The 24,003-nt window shown below is 41.8% G+C and overlaps 2 protein-coding genes across 2 annotated transcripts in view; both read right to left on the bottom strand.

The window, feature by feature from the left end:
• FAM162B (family with sequence similarity 162 member B) overlaps window positions 1-68 on the bottom strand; it is a 4,694-nt gene extending 4,626 nt beyond the window's left edge. The window contains exon 1 of the mRNA XM_009645183.2: window positions 3-68. Within this exon, the coding sequence (XP_009643478.1) occupies window positions 3-68 (66 nt within the window). The remainder of the gene's footprint in view (window positions 1-2) is intronic.
• A 5,084-nt stretch (window positions 69-5,152) lies between these two features.
• Window positions 5,153-15,603, bottom strand: GPRC6A (G protein-coupled receptor class C group 6 member A). The gene is made up of 6 exons (XM_009645227.1): window positions 15,410-15,603; window positions 13,719-14,022; window positions 12,244-13,071; window positions 9,107-9,319; window positions 7,706-7,829; window positions 5,153-6,273 (listed from the first exon to the last, which is right to left on the bottom strand). Exons 1-6 carry the CDS (start codon window positions 15,601-15,603, stop codon window positions 5,153-5,155), a joined length of 2,784 nt encoding a protein of 927 aa, XP_009643522.1.
• Between the last annotated feature and the right edge of the window lie 8,400 nt (window positions 15,604-24,003).

A 24,003-nucleotide genomic window follows, 5' to 3' on the forward strand; every position in this document is an offset into this window, starting at 1 on the left:
ACCCGAGGGGTCAGCTCCGCGACCCGGCGCCGGGTGGGCTCCGGACCCCAACACAGACCCGCGCCCATCCCCGCTTCCGCCGCTGAGCCGCCGCCCGGAGCTCCGCCGGTTCCCACCGCCCCCCTGTCTGTTCATTTCAGTTAAAAACATTTTTTTTTCTTTTCCCTTTCACGTCCTGAACAGAGTAAACCTTTTTAACCTATTTAAAAATAAAATAATAAAAAACTCAGTACAAACGCGCCCTTGAAAAAAACGATTCAGAAAAGTCAGTACAGAATTCGGGTTTCGTAAGCGTGTACCGGCACGACCCCGGCGCCCGCGTAACACGGCATCTCAGCAGAAGGACGCCTGCTGCACCACGGAGTGGAAGATTTTACATCCCTCGACCGGCCCCACAACGCTTGCAGCTGAACGGGGGAAACCCCGCTCGCCAGGGGTGAATCCCTGCCCGGCAGCAGCTAAAAAGCCCCGTGCTCAGCGTGAGGGCACGAACGAGGAGTCTTGAACCGTTTGTAGCCAAAACTTCCAGTTACCGGTTTGCAGGAGCAGAGCCAGAGGTAGGCTGCTCTTTCTGAAAGCAACTTGTTGAGTCGAAGAAACTAGAAATTTGTTGCCATAACAAATCAGAAATTTGTTACCCTAAGTGCATTCTAGCTTCCTTGATAGTAAAGGTTTGGTTTTTTTTTTAAATGCTGTTTGGACAACATTTCATTCTGGAAAGATATTTTTTGAAAAAAGCACTTTCTAATCAGTAAGTAGTCCCATGTTGTTGCTTTTCTTATTCACACGTGTACAGTTTCCATTCTGAAATTGTTAAAGCAACAAAATGTCCTTATTATTGGTAAAACATCAGAGCCATTCCAATCCATTTAACTCATAACAACTTCAACAAAATGTTAAAAAATCAGTCTTCCCACATTCTTTTGCAGAAGAAGATTTCTGTTTGCAAATGAGCCGTTCTCTAAAGAGAAGAACCCAGCTCCCTGAATCAAAGCTCCTCACTGGCTTTCTCATGTCCTTCTAAAAATAACAAAAAGGAAGAGTACGCACCACTTTGCACACACCCCACCCTCCCACCCCCCCGCTCTAGTTCAGAACGTTTGGGGAGATGAAGACGCATCAACAGAAGTGACCTAGAGGGCGATGCCGGGGTTACGGTCTGCCCCTAGCCCCTTTGCCTTTGCCTTCTGCCTGCTCAAGGAGAGCAGCGTAGCCACAGGCAGTGCTCCTTGTCTCGGGAGACGCAGCTGGGAAGGGCCAGAAGAGTCAGCTCAGCCCTGCGGGGCTGCTCAGCATCCTACGTTAGGAGCAGCATCCCAAACGCTGCTGATAGTCGCTGGTTGTGCTGGTAACCCACATGTTTTAGAGTTATTGCCGTTCCAACAGCTGTCAGCAGAGCTGCTGGGAGGAAGCCTGGAGCTCACATAAATAATTCCCAGCACTCGCCAGAGAACTGCTCTACAGATTATGGGCAGCTGAGCTACTGAAATCCTGAGGGAATTATGCCCCGGAGGAGGGGACTTGAAAAACTTGGTGGCCTTCATAGTCTTCATTCTCCCTGAAGATATTGTATGCTGTGCGACAGCGGCTTCAGAATGCGTCATTTAGCATTATCAACAACGAATGACGTAAAACCCCCAAAAGGTTAAATAGTGCAGAGCAGCCTCCCACTGATCTCAACAAATGGCATTTTCACACTTGGTTTCTCTATGGACAGTACAGCACCTGGGGAGCCTGTGTCCTCCCTCTTGCTCTTGGAGACTGAAATCTTGCAGGCAGGCACGGGTGGATGTTAGCATTTTGGGAAGTGGTGTCAAGATCTTTTCAAAGTAAGCGAGCAGCACGTGCTCTGAGCTGGAAAGAAGAGCCGACCCCTTCGGCCCCGCATGGTCTGACCTATGGGCCATGGCTCCAGCGATGCTGTGTGGGGGCTTCGCTGCGACTCGGGAAATTGGTTCCTGTTCTGTGCTCTGGGGGCGAAAACCTGTTTCAGGCTCATTTAATGCCTGTGCCTGGTAAGAGGAATGGTTAGACTGCTTGAACGCTTACTGTTACGGGCAGGGGGATGCATGCAAATGCTCCCCTTAGTGTCCTGAACCTCTATTTTCAGCTTTTTTTTAATCCTCTGTATAGGATAGCACAATTTCCTTATATTCTACTAACATACGGAATCACAGAATCACAGAATGGCAAGGGTTGGAAGGGACCTCGGGAGATCATCTAGTCCACCCCCCCTGCTAAAGCAGGCTCTCCTAGAGCATTCTACACAGGACTTCATCCAGGTGGGCTTTGAATATCTCCAGAGAAGGAGACTCCACAACCTCCCTGGGCAGCCTGTTCCAGTGCTCTGTCACCCTCAGAGTAAAGAAGTTTTTCCTCATATTCAACTGAAACCTCTTATGTTTCAGTTTGCACCCATTGCCCCTAGTCCTGTCGCTGAACACCACTGCAAACAGACTGCTTCCATCCTCATGACATCCACCCTTAAGATATTTGTATGTGTTGATAAGGCCCCCTCTCAGTCTTCTCTTCTTCAGGCTGAACAAGCCCAACTCTCTCAGCCTTTCCTCGTAGGGGAGGTGCTCCAGTCCCTTTATCATCCTAGTTGTTCTACAATCCCTTGCTTCCTGCAGACAAGGCATTTAAAGGCATATGTAGCACAGCTTGGTTCAGCATCTCTTTTTTCTGCCAAGTCTAGCTAGCAAATCTGTTGCACCCTCTCAGCTCCAGCCTTGACCGTGCTTTACGCAGAAGAGCCGACTAGCTGGAGAGGCAGACAGAGCACACAGGGTTCCTTTGAAACGCTGCCGTATGTGATGTCTTTCCTTAAAGATACTGCTGTGGAGACCTTGATATTGCTGTCCCCACTCCCTGTTCCCCCAGACACTTTCCTCGTTGTCCTGTAGGGGGGAATGGCCTACCATCTTTAGCTTCCAACCTGCAGGACGTTTGTAAGAAGCAGACTGAGATCTCCAGGGTGGAAACCTGCGTGTATTGTTGCTGCTCAAGGCCAAACCAAAGTTCACAGGGAAAGGTAAGGAAACGAAGTAAGAAAACTCAGTTTTAAATAACAATATGGCTTTAATAATCTCCTTTCCTTATATCTTCAAGACACGGCATGCTCAACACCTTTGAAAACAATAAATACAGGTACCCAAATTAACTTGTCTAACCAGCTTCACGCTGACAGTCGTTGTGCGATGTGAGCTTTGCTTCTCTCTTGCAGGGAGAGACTTCTTGCTGCATTGGCAGCCAAGTTGCAGGGATTTTAACCTTGCCGTACATAACTTCACATTCAGAACAATATTTGCAACAACTGCTGTATGAATGGCATTTGTCATATAAATGTATATATGCATAAACCCTCATCCTTCCAATCAGCTACAGAACTTACATAATTACTCAAATACATATGTAAATTGCACCCTTGCCACTCAAATGACTTCAAAAATGTCTTCACAGGTGCGTAGTACATATATAGTCTACATGTCACAGTGTTTTCATTGCCTGTGTCCATTGTTGAATGTGATTTATGGCTATTTTTAACAAAATATGAGTAGAAAAATCATATGGATAAGGGTTACAACATATAAATAGAAATGATAGAAAAATAGATATATCGTACATAACAATAATACAATATGCATGTGTAACACCAAATCTACTGAACTTTATTTTGGCCTGCCACAACATCCAGTTATTCCAGACCTGAACAGAAGCATGTATAAAACTCAAGAAATTTAGTATTATTTCACAGTAGCAACATGGCACAACATTTAAATAGCAAAATTTTCTATGGTCTGGGCTTTATAAACACAGAATAGCGTTTTTCATGGTCCTGGACTGGCAACACAGCTCTGCTGTTTAGGGTTTGAAAAAGCTCTGTGGTCCCATTGTCCTGACAGAAAAATTCTTCCTTCTCTGAATGTGCCTTTGCCTCCCGTACAGAATCATAGAATCGTTTAGGTTGGAAAAGACCTTTAAGATCATCAAGTCCATCCTTTAAACTAACCCTGCCATTCTACCACTAAACCATGTCCCTAAGCACCTCGTCTACCCAAAGGCACAGCACAGCTGTGCTGACAGAGCCACAGTGCAGAGACTCATCCCCTGCAGCTCCTATCAGTTCGTTCTTGTGCTATCGGAATGGTGCATTGTCATTTTCTTGTTGGAAATCAGATTTTTTAGATAGGTATCAAAAAAGCTAAAATTCCCAGGATGCGCTCATGCTGATCCTGGTCATTACATTATTTATGCTAACGAGAGGAATCAATTATAAGTTTTGACATTACACATTGACATTACGTCCTCAACTAAGAGGACCCCTGGGGACAAGCAGGGTGGGTTCTCTCTTCTCATGCATCAGGAGAGGCGCATGAGGTGAATCAGTGCATTCCCTCTGAGTATGGGGGGAAAAAAGTAGATGAGCGTACGTATAACTCCAGAGCTCCAGAGAAGTTCTTTGATTTTTAGATAGACCTGTCTCTAGTTCAGTATCATCCTGGTAAATAGAAGGAACTTTAAAAGTTACTGCAGAACTCATCTGGACTAAGGTGTGCAATTTTGGGGAGGAAAAAAAAAAAAGGATTCAGTGATACCAGATGAAAAGGGTTACTTTTGGATATTCAGGAGAGTGGAAAGCCTGTCTTAAAAGTGGAGACTAAAAGACTGGGCTTGTTTATCCTAGCAAACAAAGGCTGGGAGAGGGTTCTGTTTGATCTGTAAAACAGCGCCAGGTAAGAAGAAGAGCTCCTTAAACAACTGGGCATCAAAGACGCCAAAAAAAAAAAAAAATGGGGTAAACCTGTATGTTCCCACCTGCCTGTCTGAAAAATAATAATTTCCTGATGCTCCTGCCTGACTCGGGGAAGTGAGATTGCAGAATAGGCTCCTGCAGGTCTAGCTGAGGGGCCTGGGGAAGGACGGGAGCTGCTGAAGGGGACTGCACCTCATGGTGCCCGCAGGAGCAGGGGCTGGACTCGGTGAGCAAGGAAAGCCTTGCAAATCTGGTAATGTGTAACTGCCTAAGTACCAGAGGAGAAGGCTTTTTGTGTGGCCTCTTCTCTTTGGGGATGCCAAAAGGAAAGGGACCTGAAAGAGAAATGGCTCCCAAGGATGGCTTTTCATCTTCTAGTGCTTTAACGCTGCCCAGTCATATGCTGGAGAGTCTTTTCCTGGCCATAGTCCTTGCAGTATTTTTAGGAAGGACTTTCCCCTTTATTAGTCTCTGCCCAGGCACCTGGAAATGGCAGTTCCCATTTGCAGAGTTTTTCTCAGGTTTACATGAGTCTGAGATAGTAGCTCGGGAGCCGGAAGACTTTGAATCCAGAGAAATCTGACTAACAGCAATGCTGCCTGCGCTCTTGGAGGAATAGGTGTAAATCATTTTGAGAAAGGCAGATTTTGTGTTTGTTTCCTGTTTGAAAATGATGATGTAGCACTTTGGAAGAAAAGTGCAGCAGAGGATTCCATAATTGGATATTAAAACAACAATGATTTCCACTGCTGGCAGGTATTTGCCAAATGTAGTAGCATAGACAGGGATAAATACAATCCATGCTATAAAGTAAATCAGCATGCCGAAGGTGATGAATTTAGCTTCATTGTAGTTCTCTGGCAACTTCCTACCTTTAAAGGCAAATATGAAGCAAATGAAGGCTAGGGCAGCGATGTAGCCCAGCATAATTCCAAAAGCCACAATAGAGCCCTCATTGCACTCCAGAATTATTGCTCTTGGGATTGAGAAATTTTGCTTTACAAAAGGCGTCCTAAATATTAGCCAGAAAGTGCAAATGATAACTTGAATTCCAGTGCAGGTAACCACGGTGGGAATAGGTTTATACATGCACTTCAGGAAATTCTGCAGCTTGGGATCAAAGCTGAAGGCTAACAAAATTTTTAGTGACTTTATTAAAATACAGGAAATGCAGAGTGCAAAACTTATGCCAAAGAGGGCTTGCCTAGTTTTACACTTGAATTCTGTGGGCTCATCTATGAAGAAGATGGTGCTTAAAAAAATTAAGAAGTGGCTGAAGAGAATAATATAGCAGACAGTCAGACCTCCAGACGCCTTTACAACCGGCGTGTTCAAGTTTTTAGTAAATATTACACTAATCAACAAAACCAACACAACCCCAAGAGCAGAGAGGAGGAGGAGGAAAATAGCAAACCAGTCACTCCAGGCGAGGAAATGGATCGTCTTTCTGTAGCACGTGGTACTGTTGACGGGAGCCCAGTAGGTTTTGTTGTTACATCGGTAGCAGTCATCCATATCTGAAAGCAGAAAAAGGAAGATACCTTGGAAACCCGAAGTAATTAAACTGCGAAGTGGATTATCGAGGGTTGAGATACAGGAGGAATGTGGGAAGGGATGCTAAGGGGAACAGGCAGGGCTGAGATTGCTTCCGACTATTGCTATCGCTGTCCGGGCGGAGGAGCTGCAGGGCTGTGGGGGCATCGCTGGCGGTGGTGGCTGCGGTGGCAGTGGTGGCATCGCTGGCAGTGGTGGCAGCAGTGGCTGCGGTGACATCAGGAGTAGCCAGCTGGGAGCAGGGGCTGCCTGCAGCCGGGGCAGGGAGGGGACAGGGAGTATGAGAAGGGTCCTAAACCTCTCTTGGCCACAGCTGATCAGTAGTACATAACCTGGCCGGAGTGCTGGGCAGGCAAACTGTAACTGAAAGCTGAACAATGGCTTGAGAGTAAATCAGTTCTCCTGCAGAAGTTGGAACTATGTTTCTTTCATTTGCCTATTTCGACAAGAAAAAAGCCCAACTTTCTCTTTACAGACAGCTTCTGAAATACAATAGTGAGAATAAACATTGCTTCAGATTACGCTTTGAAATGTTACTTTTGCTTTAAAATTCCTATCCTCTGATATAGAGAAATTTCACAATTATTTGAATTAAAACCATAAAATTTAATTTCCTTCTGCTCTCAGGATGTTGACTGTACATTGTGCTGCAGATTTCTGAATTCCATCTCTCTTCTCCATATTTAATTTTCCCTTTTAAAAAAATTTGCTCAAACCTATAGATGATCCAGTTAGTAAAGTACACATCAGATTTGATACTAGAAAATACTACCATAGTGTTATATCAAACTTCGCAGTACTCCCTGGTAAGACAGAAAATATGCTGGTAAGCAAAACACATAACCCTTGAACTTCGTAGACCCATAGAATGGTTTGGGTTGGAAGGGACCTTCAAAGATCATCTCGTTCCAAGCCCTCTGCCATGGGCAGGGGCACCTTCCACTAGACCAGATTGCTCAAAGCCCCATCCAACCTGGCCTTGAATAATTCCAGGGATGGGGCATCCACAACTTCTCTGGGCAACCTGTTCCAGTGCCTCACCACCCTCATAGTGAAGAATTTCTTCCTCATTGGACTGGGTGTACTGCAGAAAGACAGGGAAGTAAGGTTCTGTTTTAACAGGAGTCAGTCTCCCTGATAAATCAGCCAGACTTTCCATACTAACAAAGGATAATCCTAGTCGACTGAAGAATCTAATTGCTTTACGTTTAGTCATCTAAAAAGCATTTAAACCAACTTCTGTAAGACAAACACTAGTATTTGGGAAACTGAGCGTAAACAAATATTTTAATCCCATTTCAAAGTTATACCCAAGGTTGCAAAGGCACATTACACTCAAAAACAGTAATTGTATTGATGTCTAAATAAACCTTTATTTGGATCACAATTCCTTACCTGTTTGATTGCTGTAATGGTTTTCTGGGCAGTAAACACACTCATAGCAGCATGTGTGTGGACTTTCTGTAACCTTTTTCATCTGTCCTGGCCTGCAGTGCTGGGAACACATTGACTGAACCTTCTGCAGCATGCAGAGAACAAAAAAAGTCAGCTCAGGCCCAACAAATTCCTAAGAACCATCAAAATAAATTTCCAGTAATTCTGCAATTTGCATTCTCTTTTTGTATCTAACATATTTTAAGGGAATCTGAAAATGATGCTGAAAAAAGGAATTGTAGGCTCCATATTTCTTGTATTTTCTCCACACAGTCAACAAGTGACAGGATGGGGCATTATCTGCCTGACAATTTTAATTTTTGGCCCTGAATGCCAGTCAGTGGAACTGTCTGTACCTTTAAAATCTGGATCAAAATGTCTGTTCTAGCTTTGAACCTGGGATTTAGACTGCTGAGCATCAGCTGCAAAGAAAGCCCAGAAATATCTGATGGGGCATTTGAGTGGACTGCTTTGCAAGTGAGATCCTGAAACCCTGCTCGGCTGCTCTGAGCCCGCTGAAGACACCTTGGCTCAGGGGAGACAACTTGGCTCAGGGGAGACACCTTGGCTCGGTGGGTGCTCTGCACGGCAGCCCCCACGCTCCTGATCCTCGGCAGCTCATCCCTGAGTTGTGAAGCACTACTCTGGGGGGTGTGACCAGGGCCATCTCTCAAGGTTGGAGTTCTGGTCCTTCTTCCAAAGGTGATTTTTGGTAAAATGGAGAAGACATCACTATTTCTTCTCCTTCCAGGATGGTGCTCACAAGGAGATGGAGACATTTCCTTGCCATCCTGGGCAGTGCCACAAAGAGCGACAAGATCTGAGGTTTTCTTCTGTCCTCAGCCTTTTCTATCAGCTGAGACTTGAATTCAGCCCACCTAGTAAGCAACCTCTCCCCATCCCATTAGTAGTGAATACTTTGCAGCACAGAGCTGCACAATGAGCCAAGACCTCCACCCAATGCACAGATGACAGATTATCCAGCTGGAACTGGCCCAGGGGCATCCACTACTCCTGTCTACACCAGTGTCAGGGCTCCAGGTGGTACCACCTACCTCAGACTCCTGGAATAGCATCCTTAGGACAGACATAACTTCTATTGCTCATCTTAGTAGACCTCTTAGAAGCATTCTGGAGAAATAACTCAATTTCAAATCACTGAGCCTACTTACAGGCTAACATGGTTCTCAGGGTGCATGAAGGTGGTTGAATAAACCCAGAGAGGATTCTTTGCTCTAAAAGGAGAGCATGAATCCGCAAGACAGACTTCTAAGCTGACACATACTTCAGCTGTAAATACTGGAGGGAAAAGAAAACACATGAAGAAAATTTCACACGTTATGTCAGCAAATTAAAAGTTACCTTTAAATCCAGAAATTCTTTTTTTTTCTCCTCATCCTCAAAGATGAAGTCACCTTTCTCTGGGTCATATTCTGCCATAGTGGTGATTTCCACGTGGCCATCAATTTCCTTCCAAAGAAGTACATCGTAACTGGTGCTCATATCTCCGTTGGAGTCAAACTTGATTTCTTTATCACCATCAATGACTGTAACTTTTTTAAGTTCTTCAAGGAGCTGAATGTAAGTATAAGGAATGGTGGCATACATCAGTATCATGTCAGTGTCATAAACGCAATAGTTCAGCATCTGTATGATAATACCGAGTTAAAAAGAAATGTTGCTTTTTAGGAGTAAGAGAAAACTTAAAATTAAAAGGCATCCTTATAACTGTTTAATCTGACATCCTACACAGAATTATGTTATTCAGACAATCCTGTTGACCTCAAAAATCTATTAACAAAAAAATAATAGTTTTTTAACTCTATGCAATGTGTACAGATACTCATGTTAGCAGTTTTTATTACCCTTGGAAATTTTAGTACAGTGATGGGAAAGAAAGGATTCTTTCTTGCAAGAACTAATGGCCTTTGGAACCCCCCTTCCTGTAAAGAATGAGTGAGAATAATGCTCCTGTTGTTACTTCACTGTCACCAGAGTCGATCTGGGCAAGATTTGCTTCCAGAGTAACCGCCCCCAGCGTGTCTGGAAATACCTAGCATCATGTTCAGGTGTGACTCTGATAATGTGTATTGCAAGGTGAGACTCAGAGCTGTTAAATGAACAGCAGGTGCCGGTTTGCTCAGACGAAGTGAGCGATGGCACAATGGCAGTAAAGAGCGAAGCAGTATTTGATAGATCGCAGGAAATACCAGAACAAGCACGCTGGGGTAAGGCAACTGTTCAGCTTCATATAGCAACCCATTCTGTTCAACAGGACGAATTTTCTGTCTCCCTCGTCACAAACAGCCAAATCAAAAAGTTCTGTGTGAATCCAGAAAAGGACAGGTTAAGGCGCATATAACCCACTCCCAATTCATGGGGAGACTGTAGAAGGACTTCCATTAACTACTTAATGGAAGCAAAGGCTTTATCCCTTTGCAGGCCTAGTGATTTTTGGCAACAGGGATAAATTAACAAGAAAAAACCCCAATATTTTGGTGAAAGGCTGAATTTAACTGCCCTCTGAAAAGCACACTCTTACATGGGTCCATTTGTGATATTTGTAGCATGTAACGAACATACTGATGGGTATATTACTTCAATAGGCTTCGGCAAATATATTTGTATAACACATCTCATGTATATAACGTATCATTCTTTCATGTATAACATGTATTTTTTTTGAGAGTTCATACACTCTCACTGCATCTCTACCAATTTATGAAGAACCAAAGTGTGCTTCTTACCAATTTGAGTTGGATGTTGTGTAGTTGTGTGGGACCGAATAGGAATTTTTTTTATTATATATACTCAGGCTAGTTGTTTAATCTTTCTGTTCTCCCCTTTTCCAGTTTCTCTGGCAATATGGGAACAGAGCTTCTTGAATACAATTTGAGCTTCAGACAGAAGGGGCTGATAATTAGCAACATTTTAATGTAACCTGATGGTTATTGTTGCAAAGTCTGTAACACCAGTGACTGTTGTTTCTCTGTATGTGAAGATGTGTGATACAGCATCCTAAGCTTTACCTCTCTCTCTCTCTCCCCCCCTCTCTCTCACTCTGCAGGGGGGTTGGACTAGATGACCACTAGGGGTCTCTTGCAACCCAAAACATTCAATGATTCTATCTCTCTCTCCATTTTTAGAGGGTTTAAATTTAGTGTAGAGGAAATGTATTATGCAAACAGCACAGGGGGAATAATTATCTCTTTCAGTTTTCTTCATGAGTTCTTAGCCTCTTAACAGGACTTTTAATTGGGGTGGTTTGGGATTTAATTCAGCAAACATGTAAATGCGGCCCCATAAAGTTGCATCCCCTGTAGAGCAGTCCTGAATTTGTCCTCTTTGCACTTACAAATTCATGCAAGAGTCTGTTACTGGGTTGGGTTTTTTTCCAAATCCCCTATCTTGGTTTGACCTGCCCTGACCTAGGATAAGAGGTCAGAGTAAGTCAGAGTCCTTCAGTGGTTGTTTGACTTTTAAATGAACTTTTGTTTAATCCTCTGAGTAAAAGTGTGTAAAAGTGAATACTCCTGAGCAGGTTCTTGGGTAAAAGGTCAGGTCAGGTTTTACTTGTTGATTTTTCCTCTTCTTTTCCCACCCCGTAGACTTTGATAACAAGTACCTCAGTACCTCACCCATCTTCAAGATTGTGTCTAATTTTCCTACAAGTCACGTCAGCATAAATCAAGATGAGACAGAGAAATAGTTTGCTGCATTTTCACTTTCAAGATTCATTATAGAGGAAAATACCTGAATTCAGACAAAATAGAGACAATGGTGAGAGAAAGAAAGGAAAATTGAAACTCTTTGGTGAATGCTCCTACCCTGCGATATCCCCATCTCTCAAGAGCACTCATTGCTGTGTATTACAGTGGTTTGCAGCAGCAGGACCAACCACTAATAGCTAAATAGCTGATAAGTCAACTGTAGATTGACTATACATTTTATTCTATCATCTCACATGAGTAGCTAGCAAGACGTTCCAGCAAGGAGCCTACAGCCTTCATCCAAGCTGGTGCCTACTCTGTGCTCTTTGAAGATGATGGGGAGAGTGTTAGGGTAGCTAATGAAGCCCAGCAGCTAAAGATCCCTTCCACACTTGTGGAGGCATGTGTTTACAGCCATTGCTATTTTGTCCCTGGAAGAGGAGATGGTGGGTATGCAGTTACTCATGACCAGTTAGCTATCTGTATGTGAAATGCAATAATCATTCTCTATCTAGAACAGAACACAGCCATGGCTTAGCACCAGGGGCTTCTGTGTCCACATGGGTCAAAAAAAGGGAGGCAGAATGGCATTCTAGTTCTCAGCACTACAGCAGTTATGTACTGCCGCCATAGCACATAGTCTGTGATTTCAGTTGGTGGAGAAAGGCAGGACCAGGAATAAAAAGACATTTAGTGAAAGGACCAAGCTAGTAAATCCAGGTATGTGGGAGCAAAGATGAAATGAAAGTTTTGCAGAGAGAATGACACCTGAAAGAATTAACATCATACCTCCCAGGGAGTGAAGGCAGAGGGATCCTTGCAGTTTCTGTCTTTGCATTGCCCTTTAATGGCATGAGCGATGGCATAGACTGCAAGTATAGTACTATGGATAAATCCTGGTTCAATGTTAGCATTCAAAAAATCGTCTCTCCAGATCTGGTGTTTATTTTCAACATTTTGCAATAGATCATCCTGGGACTGGTTTGAAATGCATGTTTGAAAATCATGGTATTCCAGGTGTGCACAGACTGACAAAAGCATAATATATTCATGTAAAAACTTGTTGTTGTCAGTGGGCTTGTCATGAAGGTTTCTCAGAAAGTCTTGGAATGTGGAGATGTCTCCGGTTTTAAATCCAAATCCCACAATGGTCCCCAGCTGGCTGATATTGGGAATTGTACTGATTTTGACTGCAGCTGACCAATTATCACTTGCAATCCAGATTTTATTTACATTCCTCTCAATTGCTTTCTTAAACAGTTCGAGCACGTGGAACTGTCTCATAAAGACAACAATAACATTTACTCTGGTTTCCTTGACAATCTTCTCAACAGCATGATCAACTTTGGTGTGAAAGGTGTTGTCAGAGAGATAGGCAGGCAGCATTTCTTTAAAAGCTATGCAAACGTTGTTTGCCATGGCCTGGACCCCAAAGCTCTCCAGAGCAAAGCGCCCATTGTCATCATCAGTGGCTATTACGCCAATCCAGTTCCAGCCAGACTCACAGATCAAGTGGGTCATTGCTCTTGTCTGATGGAAGTCACTGGGGATAGTCCTGAAGAAAGAAGGAAACCGGATTTTGTCACTGAGGATTTCAGCTGATGATGCAGGACTGACCTAGGAAGAGCAAACAATTCAGTTACGGAAGAGGCCTCCTGCAAAGGATGCCAAGAGATCCAAAACTGCCACGATTGCTCTTTCATCCAGCCTGACCCAGGGCTCCCTCCTCCTGTGGCTGAACATCAACAAGGTGCAGCCAAATGGGGCAGGTTCCCTCACCCTGCTATTTGGATGTAGACTCGTGCCCAGTACCTCTTCCACTGTTTTCATCCTCATGCACATAATTACTTACTTCAGTAAAGGCAGATAATAAAGCCTTTCAAAATGGATATTACAGTTATACTGGCATAAGGATTTCATTTTATTCTGTTCAGTTACCATCAACATGCTATTAAAAACCATATTGAAAACAGTGGCAACACGACTGACTAATGGTGCTGCCAGGCTGACAAGAGCCCAGCATTGTCCTGAAATAACACTCCTTGGGCACATAAAATACCTCTTACTGCCTTTGTTTAGGCAAATGAATCAAGCTGTGCATTTGGAGTTAAATCTCACCCCTCCCGATGTCCTTACTTTGCATCAAATCCCACTCTGTATCAAACACGTGGCTTTTGCAATCCTTATGGTTAAAGACACACCTTTATTCTAAGCATGGTAAGTTTGACTTGCTGTCCAAAATGCAATAGCTCCCTCAAACCTACCTGTGGGATTAGCTGCAAAGCCAACAGCCTTGAAACTGCCATTGACACCTCCGAGTAGCTGGCTCCAGTGACTGCCTTAATTCTCGGGATGTAGTCTGAGTAGTTACACTTGAACTCTACAACTTCCTCCGAAGAATTGAATTTAGCCAGGAACCTCAGAGCAGACGCCATGGCTTTTGTAACTTCTGCACACGTGTCATAGATTTCGTAGCCCAGAGTAACTCCAGATAACAGCGTTGAATTGTTGATCGTTTCAATAGCATGTATCATTGCAAGTGTCTGAAGAAAAATCTGAATTTCGAAGCTGTCAGGAAACACAGAAATTTTATTTTAGAAAAACATGGCTGGGAACAAGGCTGGAGCAAAGTCCATTTTGAGCATAACCCTTAGAACTGGACAACTACTGAAAAGAAGAGATGGATAGTGTGTTTTGTGTGATTTGCGTGGGTTTTGGTGTAAAAAAGTCTAGAAATCATATGCTTTTGTCTCATCTAAATGGGAGATTAAGCAAAATAAACACAAAACTGAAGATACACCCAAATAAAAGTGTTTTTCTGGAAAAAAAACAGGTACTAAAAAATTAATTTTCATGTTACATGAAGATTTGCAAGTGATATCTTCAGGAAGCACCTGTCAAAGCCAGTGAAGCTGTTGCAATTCACTTCATCTGCCCAGTAAGCTTTTTAAAAAAATTATTTACTTTCACCAAAAGCATGAAACAAATAAAAGAAAGGACTAAATATTTCAGAATAGAAGAAAATATTTCAGAGGTTGAGGTCTTCTAGTGGTTGTGTCGATGCTCCTGAAATCCTCTCTAAACCTGATGAAGCTAGTACAGCTATTCCCCTTATCTCCAGTGAATATTATAAGAGGTACTCAATCAGAACTGTGCTAGCACAAAATATCTGCAATCCAAACAACCCTCCTCTCAGGCAAGCTTCTCTGAAGGTTACAAATCTTGCAGACTAAATTAAATTTCAAGTGGACTTAAGACAATTTATGACTCCATAGAAAAATAATGGAAGACTGACAAAATTATCAACTTCATCATCATTTTGAAATAAATCCAGATGGATACCTGCGTGTCCAGCTGATTATTAGATTCAGATGTGGGATTAAGTTGCATGTAAAATTCCAATAAAAATTGAGGATTTGTACCTGCATTAAAATTAAGGAAAATGCATATCTGGAATGCCTGGGCTTAGGAAAGCTTTATTATATACTTAAAACGAAGCTCTTCACCAGGTTTCCTTTGCAACTTCATAATGAATAATGTACCACTGCACAGCAGAGTACTTCAGACACACAGCAATAAATTAGCATTTACATGGAAATTAAATGATTGTTCAGCACAAACCTCCAGGGCTATCTGATTACAGATGAAGGTTGAAATAGGATCAAATGCTCATTCCCTTCCTCAGGCAGCCACAGCATTTTTTACTGTAACTTTGCCATACTTCATCATCCTGTATTAATTTACGTGCAATTTATGTGATGTCCGAGGTCTTTTTAAAGACTAAGAAATGCGAGAGACACAGATTTTGTTACTCTTAATACAAGAAGTACATGCCCGATGCCCATGATCTCCTCTGTGCTATATTAGGGTAATGGTTGGGCTTGATGATCTTAAAGGTCTTTTCCAACCTAAACGATTCTATGATTCTATATATGGGGTTTCCAATATTACTCACCCCGCACAGTTCTGAATGACTGGCTTGATGGGATGTTCTTCTGGATGCAGCATTTCGCTATGAACTGCAAACAAGCCTCCGATAACAATGTCCCCAGGAGAACTGGCGCCCACGAAGTCATCGGTAGTCTGGCAAGAGAAAGCGGTATCAGTGCCGATCACAAAGTAGGGGATCAAAAAGCTAACGAATGCCATGTTTCTGTTTCACTTGCTCACTACCAGCTTTAAATGAATTAAGCAAGCTGCAGGGCCAAGGCGGGCTCCGATGTCATCTGTAAACAGCAGCGAAGGAAAAGGGCTGCGCTCAGAAGTTAGTCACACCTCATAAGGTGCTTGTGTTCACTTCACTGGCTGAGGCTATTTTAGTGAAGGTACTAAAGCAACGCTGTCACATAAAATGTGAGGGTGCAGGGGTGTGAGAGTGAAGAGGGAGGGAGAAAGAGAAATGAGTTTAAAAGGAAATGTTGGACATAAAAACTGTTCTGGCGTGTCGAAAGTTTATTATACTGTATCTGAAACACATGGCAAATATTTTGGTATAAATTTGGGCTTGTCTTGAATACCTTCCAACTGAGTGCAGGGTGAGAAGAAGCAAAGTAATATGGTAGTGATATTGCTGTGACCATATTTTAAGGATCTGGTCCAAAGAGTACTGCAAAGACCGCCTTGACACAGAGTGCTTTTGGACTCTGGTCCAAAAAGCCACCCCAAAACTATCAAAAGACTGCTTTTTTCTCAACCCTTTTCTTATAATTTTAAAAATCTGTGTATAGAAATGGTTTGGAAAAGCTAACACTCACACTTCTGATGGACACCCAGCTCATAGTAACTTCACTGGGCTTTGGATCAGGTTCTGTATTTACAAGCCAGGCCATGTCTGCTCCTGGTTAAGCTGATAAACACAGAACAGTGGGAAAACATAATGCTAGTCCTATTTTTTTGACAGGAGGGAAGCACTCGGAGGACCGAGAAGGGGCTGTTCTTGGTGCTACCATTCCCCTCAGATTTGCGGGAATTCAATGCTGTGCCAGAAGTGAACTGGGGGAAAAGAGAAGCAGAGGCTGGACTCTCAGCTTTCATAAACTCCAACCATAAATACCAAAGTGAACCTCTTTAGGACAGAAACCCGACTAATGCTATTAAACAATACCAAGTCATGTAAGAGACACAGACTTTGCACTAATCCCTTTCTGTTCTTGACATTGGCTTAAATTTCTATTTTCTTATAATGGCTTCTTCAGATTTTGCTTCTTTTGGTAGCATGCCAAAACACTCTCTGAAGAATGGGATCAGTCATAATGTTTATTATCTGTATTTGTACCATAAAAAAATCTGGGTTTTACACAGAAAATTTGAATCAAGGATTGTTTTCTGGCAAGCAAAAAAGAGAAATGGGATGTCAGTTAAATATTCTTTCTGATAAGCATATTGCATACCATATAAATTATTTGACTTATTATACCTTACGCTTTTTTCTCACTGGTCTCTTCACACTTAGAGTAGTCATTTACAACAGAGACATTTCTTGCAAATGCAAATCAAACAGACATATTACTTGCAAATGCAAATGTTAAGTCATCATTCAGCCTCTTCTCTGTTATGATATAACAGCTTGTGTTTGTTTCACCTGTCTTCTTTCTTCCCATGTGGTTTTCTCCCTGATGGGTCAGGGCATATAGTAAACAGCTGCCTGCATTTTCTTTAATGCATCTGATCACGTGCATTTATGGGCAAATGATGACACCAGTTTATTCTGCTTCTGCACTGACTTGCAAAAAGTCCAGTTGTTCCAAAGTACTCCAAGCTTCATCTTGACTTAGAGCAATGTAAGGGTAGTCAGACTCTGGTCTTGAGTTATGAGACATTCACTTGCAAATATTCCTGTACCCATTCCTTTCCATCCAGGTAACGCACCTTAAAGCCTGGCTCCATAGACTCTGGTGTTCCCTTTTCTCTGGCTTTGCATATGACTTTGCATATAAACCTCCTGCCAAATGATACTTTATGTGGTTAAACCATAAGATTGGAACTAGTCATTTCCTTAAGCAAGCCACAAGAATATTTAGCCATATGCTTCTAGTATAAAATGTAACCTGTAAGGACCTAACACGAAGTATTGCACTAGGCGATTCAATAAAAATACAGTACTGATAATTTGAAACTGTAAATTTGTTATAATTTATAATTAGAAGCAGAAAAGAAACTTGATTCTGGACAGTCTCTAAAAAGCTAATAATTTCTATAGAAGAGGGTTTTACCTACAAGCAGATACTCTTACTTAGTGATTTTGGAAAGTGGAAGTTGACAAAATAAACATCAATATAATTGGTGCATAATTTCATGTTATTTATAAAAACACCACAAAATGAGGTGTGCTTAGAATTCAACTACATGAAGTTTACACCACGATGTGGAGTATTTTCACAGGTAAGGGTTTTTATTGTTATTGTTTGTCTTCAAGCCCTATATGTCATAATTAGTGCTAGTGATGAGCAGTACTTTAAAGCTTTACTGAGATAGCTCAGCTTAACCTAGTACTGTAGAGTTAACTGGAAGTGTTTGCAAATACCCTTTTTCATTGACACTTAAGTACCAATAGAAATAAGTGTATAGCACAAAGTGTTCTTTGCTTAAAATTTAGCAATGTGTTATTGTATCATCGCTAGACTTTCACAGTTGTCTGCCTAGGAATATTTCCTGGCAGGTAGAATCAAGCAGAAGGTTCAGGGGAAGTTTTGAGGTACCATCACCTCTAGAAAGCAGCCTTTAATGGACTGTGCAAAGGCAGAAAACAGGACCTACCAAACCCAGAGCTGCTCTGAGAACCACAGGTGAATTCTAAGAGACTTCGGAAGATCTGGTGGGAGACAGAGATAGTCTGGAGGTATTGCTGTATGCCCCAAAGTTACCTGCTGCTGTGCCAAAATGGCTACTTCTTCCACCTGGGTTTCACTGCCCTTTGGGAGGGACCAGAATAAGTGGGTTTTGGAAGATGGCCCTGTCAAGGTCATGCTGCAAGTGACTTCTTGTAAATTTTCAGTTAGTAAATTTTTGGCAACAGTGTCACACCTATTGAAAGGCCCCACGATCCAAAATGGGCGAAAGAAGCCAAGGGAACTTTGGGTATTCTCACTGTTACTCAAAAGAGTGGGATAATACCTTCCTCACTCGGGACAGGACCTACCCTGCCACAGGGAAGATTGCCCCGTTTGGAGAAGAGCAACATTAAAATAAAATCCTGTAAGGAAGCTGATGCTTGCATAAGTTAAGAGTGACCACTCCTTCTCAGATTGTTCCTGGGGAAGACGTGCGCCACAAAGGAAGATGAGCCATAATTTTAAAGCCCGGAACTGAGTGGTTTGTTCCCAGTTCTAGCACTGACTTCTGGTGCCTGATCTGAACAGGCTTCTGCCATGACTTCCCAACCCTGGTCAGTCGTTCACAGTCAGGTTTCTGAAAGGCTCCTTTTCTCTCTCAGATGAAGTAGTACCAAAATGTCTTGAAACTCTAGATGTAACCTTCTCTGGTTCATATAATATTTGTAAAATTGAGAATAATATTGCCTTTCCACCCAGATCAGAAACTCTTCAGAATAACTACTGCCCTTCGCTCATGCTGAGCCCCCAGATTGTAAAAGGTATTTTGATACAAATATAAATAACATAACAATGACAAGGCAGAAGAAAACAAGCTAAACTAAGCCAAGTCCAAGTATAAATCAGTGCTACAATAGAGGAGCATGCCTTATGCATGCTTTACTGTAAGGAAGCTCTGTGTTTTCCCATCAGCCTTCATGTTTTGCCTTGCATGAGGTATCTATTTTACAAAGTATTACTTTGCATATAACGGCCTGGCAGTACTGCAAAATGCTGTGGTTGCAGAAGCCTTAACACCACAGGGAGCTGTTCAGGAGAAATGCCTGTGTCTGCTGCCATGTCCCTTCTACTTAAGAGCAGGTAGGGGATCCCATTGCTTTGGCCAGCAAGCCACTTCTCTGCTTGCCTTTGTTTTGGGGCAGTAACCAGCAAGCCTGAAAGGTTCCCAGGTACACCCAGCTGCTCCCCTGTGGTCTTACTGAAGTCCATGGGAGCTGCCGTGCCTCACAACCAAGGCTGAAAGCCCAGCTGAAGGCTAATCTGCTGAAAAGAATACCAGAGAGCCAAAATGTGAAGCTCAGTATATATTTGAGTACAAGCACAGTCTGGGAATGCTTCAAAACCCAGAAATACCAAGGAAATTCATGTGGAACTGCTCTCTGAAAACATCACTAAAAAGATCCGTGCAATTGGAAGTAACCATTGTTTCCAGCAGAGAAGCCATTGCAAATGAGTACGCTAACAACTTCCAGGCCAGTAAGAAGGAATTGTCCCTTGTGAAATCATTTTATTTTCCATGCAATGAGTTTATGGAGCCATTTCCTTTCAGTAAGATAGACTGCACCTATACTAATAAAGACAGTAGATAGTGCTGAGGTCAAAACGTTAGGAAGAGTAAATATTGGTTAGGATTGCCAGCTTTCTAGGTCAATAGAACCTCTGTACTTAACCCAATGATTTGGGATTATTCATTTTCTTTTAAGGAAATTTAAACAATGGAGAAAAAAATCCCAGGTATTGCACGACAATTTCAATTATATTTTTAGAAATTCTTCTATTTACTGGGACCCTGCATAGCTTAATATTAAATTAAGGAATGGGAAGGAGAATACCAATTATTTTGATTTGTGTTCTGTTATTAAAAAAACCCTTAAAAATTAAAACCACATCAACAGTGAAATGGAATTTGGATGGGAGCCAAGTGGTCACATTAATTCCTGAAAAACAAACTAACTCAATTTTCAAGTTCACTGGGTTTGTCCTCTAGAGCGTGTCAGCTGAGCTGCATGATGGGGAGGACGAGTCCTGTTTTTCTCTGTCAGGTCACAATATTATTAAGCGTCTCCTGATGTTCTCTGAAAGTTGAATTTTCCCCTGATGCAAATGGCCTTGTTGGTGTATTTCTGGTAGAAAACTGAGATGCTGGAACGTCTGCCTAGAGGAGGGCTGTGACAGTGCCTTCAGCCCCCTGTCCAGGCTGTCAGGGCAGTCCTGGGCAGCCCCACAGTAATTTCTTTTTCAGGCAGTGTTTTAGTCAATAGTCAGTGTTGTGCATGTTCAGTGCACCTCTGCTGTTTATGCTACAATAAAAATGTAAGAAATTAAAGCAGAGTTGTGAAGGGGGGAATACAACTAATTTCTACCTTTTTTGGAGTTCAGAGCACAGATATTTGTTTCATTTATCTTCTGTAATATTTTAATATACTTAGATTAAACCTCAAGTCAAATATAATTTTGAAATGAAAGATCAAATGGATTTGACTTTTCTGATGTTGAGGACAAGCCATTCCAAAATCGAATTTCTCTATCGATGAACAGGTTTGGGGTTTTTTTTTCCAAATAATCTGGTCCTATCCCACCTGCCAAGAAGATAGTCAGCTATCAGGATGAAGTCAGGATGGACGCAGGACAGAGGTTTTCCTCTAGGCTAGAGGAAAACCTCTAGCCTAGATATTTGGTCTTTCTCCAGACAGGCTGGGGGTCCAGCCCTTCTGGCCATGACTGCTCACAATCCTATAGCGAGACCTTTGCTACATAAAGGAGGGGACTCGTGTCTTTCTGCTCCCAGTGACCTCTACTCATTGGAATGCCATTGACAGTTTGAGAAAGCCTTTCTAGCCTGAGCAGAGGAACCCTCCTCAGAGAGTCAGTGTATTCAGGAACTGACGGGGGTGTATTGCCTTCTATATTTGGCATGTTCTGGAAATGCCTATCTGCAAGAACGTCAGGCTGGAGATCATGTCACGTGAAAATATTGATGGCAAGCAGGTATGAAGTTGATGCCAAACCTCTCAGCACTGTTAATACTGAACACGCTTTAAAATAGAATTACGCTTACAGGGATTTTGAGTTTAAAATATATGTGGTTACAGTTTTTAGACACCTTCAATTGACTGTAGGGGATCTACGGGTCTTAGTTTTGGATATAGACTGTTAAAGGGACGGCTTGCTACCTAAATCCAAACAGGCGTCTTGGTGACCTTGTGCTTATTCTCATTGAATCACTTTTGTAAATAGTACTTAGTGATCTTTTAACTCCTACAATACTTGTCCCACATAAACTCTTTTAAAAATATAACCACTTTGCTTCAGTCATTTTGAAGCTGAAACAGAAATTATAATATTAAACAGTAATTAGAACCAGAGAAATGAAAAAAAGTTCATTTTTGGGAGCAGGGACCGAAAGCCAGGTGGACCCTACTTTTAAGGGAATGCATTCATCAATAAAAGGTATTATGGAAATGCTTGCTTTTTCTCTGGCCCAGGCCTTCAATTACTCTGTGCAAATATCAGCATAGGAAAGAATAAGAACTCATTTGCTTCCCTTCCTCAGCCTACTTTATCAAGAACACTTTTGGAAAACATGTGCCTAAACCTCTTCAGACAGAATAAAAAATTGAGTCCATGTCTCCCAAACGTGCTGGCTGACAGGATTTCATACTAGTCCCTGTCTTGTCACTGTCTTGAAACCACATATCTGAGCAAGTACATACACATTTACCTTCTCCCTGAGTTCTTGGACACAGATAGAGATAATTTGGGGTTGGACTAGATGCTCTCCAGAGGTCCCTTCCAACCTCAACTATTGTATGATTCTGTGATAATGCTACTTCCAGCGATTTTTTGTGGGAAGAACTGGTGTCCATAGGTGCCAAATGTAGAAGATCTGAGTGGGATTTGAGGGTCCTGTCAGTACTGGCTACTGTAGGCAGTCCTGAGCTCAGCCAGCTGGTCTTGAGGAGACCCTGTCTTTTGGGAACTTAAATCTCCTTCACTTCGTACAGGAGGTAAGCTGTTAGGAGCTCCTTACTCAGCTGTAAGAAGCTCTGCAGGCAAGAGCCAAGGTTCTTGAAGGTAGATAGGTTTTATGCCTTAGTTAACTCAGTTCAGGTTTGATGCTTAAATACATTTAACATTGACTCTAAAACCTTTGCAACCCTAGGACTCCAGCTCTCAACTTATTTTGTGATTATTTTTTTTTTGAGAATTGATTCAAGGTTGTCATTGCCAGCCTTATTCTGGACTTTCTTGATTTATTTTGGTTTTCTTTTGAGATCTTAAAAGATCTCAGCTCACCTTACAAGGTTTAACTGATTGTGTTATAAAAGTAAACATGCATCTGCAAAGAGAGTAGAGGCAGAACAGGTGACACTCATAAAAATTCCTTTCAGATAAGGAAAAGAACCCCAAACAGCAAATCTGCAGGAGTCGCTCTGGAGACTGATTCAGAGTTAAAGACTCAGGAAAAAAAAATCCACAAATTAAAAACATTGGGAATGGTTCCTGGTAAAAAATTCACTCTTTAAATCTTGTAGAATAGAATATCACTTGACACTTCCTACAGAATATTGTGCACTGTTGGTTAAGGAGAGCTTACATACAGAAAAATACTGTGCTTTGGCTAATGAGAAAATAGGAAACAAGACTTTGCTTTAAGTCATTTTTGCTCCCTGACAAAAAATTGTCTTTGACGACATACCACAAGAATGGATAAAATCATTAATCTGCAGTTACTTCCCCAAGCATTCTCCTTATCCACATCTTTTAGAAATACAATACAAAGTAGTTAACAGTACATAACTGATCTTAAGTTTGGTATTAAATCTCTTTGTAATCACCCAGCTTTTAAAGCTGAGGCTGGTAGAACAACTATCATTACCTTCATTAAATGGAAGAAGAAACAAGTTACGTCAGCAGCTATCCAAAAGATGAGAATTGACTAGAATCAACCAAGGACAGAAAGAAAAAGGCATTGGCTATGTGAATTTTTCAGCTTTTTATTTTGCACCTCTCCAGAGTAGATTTTCAGGCATTCAATTTCCTGCAATTTTTAGGTATTCCCATTGTGACCTATGTTGATGAAATGGTTCTTGCCACACTGCAAGACAGAAATTGCATGATTTCATAGAAAAACAACGCAGGTTTATTTGAAAAAGAAAAAAAAAGTTAGCATTTTCCTAGAAGTAAATTTAAATATCTGTATGTTTAAAAGGTTACTTTCTTTACCAGTGTTTTGTGTTAAATGGACCCACTTTAAAATCTGACAGGGTAAACATAAAACCTTATAGTACAAGTTGCTCTAAAGATTTCCCTTGCTTTAGCAGGAAAAGGGTTTTATATCAGCTTTATAATCCAGAGGGGCAGAGAGAAAAAAAGAACTTCAGGAGTCTGAGATCAGGGCATGTAGTGTTTTCCCATCTGTTGGGGTTTTTTTGGTTGTTTTTTATTTTTAAATCAGTATGGTTTCCTTCTTTTCACACATCAACTTGTTTACATAGATTTCCATCACTCACTGGGGAAGTCCTGTTTTCGCTTTATTCCCAGTGATAAGAAAAATTGTATTTGTGAGACACCTCAGAAAATCAAAACATAAACGTAAAAAAAATCTTGATTTAAAAGAAACTACAGCTGTGATTTCATAACCAATGGCTGCCAAAGTTGTACTATGAACCAATAATTACTTTAGCATCCAAGCTCTTTAAAATCCTTCATCTACCTC

Source organism: Egretta garzetta, unplaced genomic scaffold, assembly GCF_000687185.1.
Source record: "Egretta garzetta isolate BGI_Z169 unplaced genomic scaffold, ASM68718v1 scaffold18, whole genome shotgun sequence".
Classification (NCBI taxonomy): Eukaryota; Metazoa; Chordata; class Aves; order Pelecaniformes; family Ardeidae; genus Egretta; species Egretta garzetta.

Coding starts and splice junctions, on each gene's coding strand:
- GPRC6A (XM_009645227.1), bottom strand. CDS start 15,603: ATGGCATTCGTTAGCTTTTTGATCCCCTACTTTGTGATCGGCACTGAT. Junction 9,320..12,243: donor CTGCCTTCACTCCCTGGGAG/GTATGATGTTAA, acceptor ACTTACATTCAG/CTCCTTGAAGAACTTAAAAA. Junction 7,830..9,106: donor AAGAATTTCTGGATTTAAAG/GTAACTTTTAAT, acceptor TGCATGCTGCAG/AAGGTTCAGTCAATGTGTTC.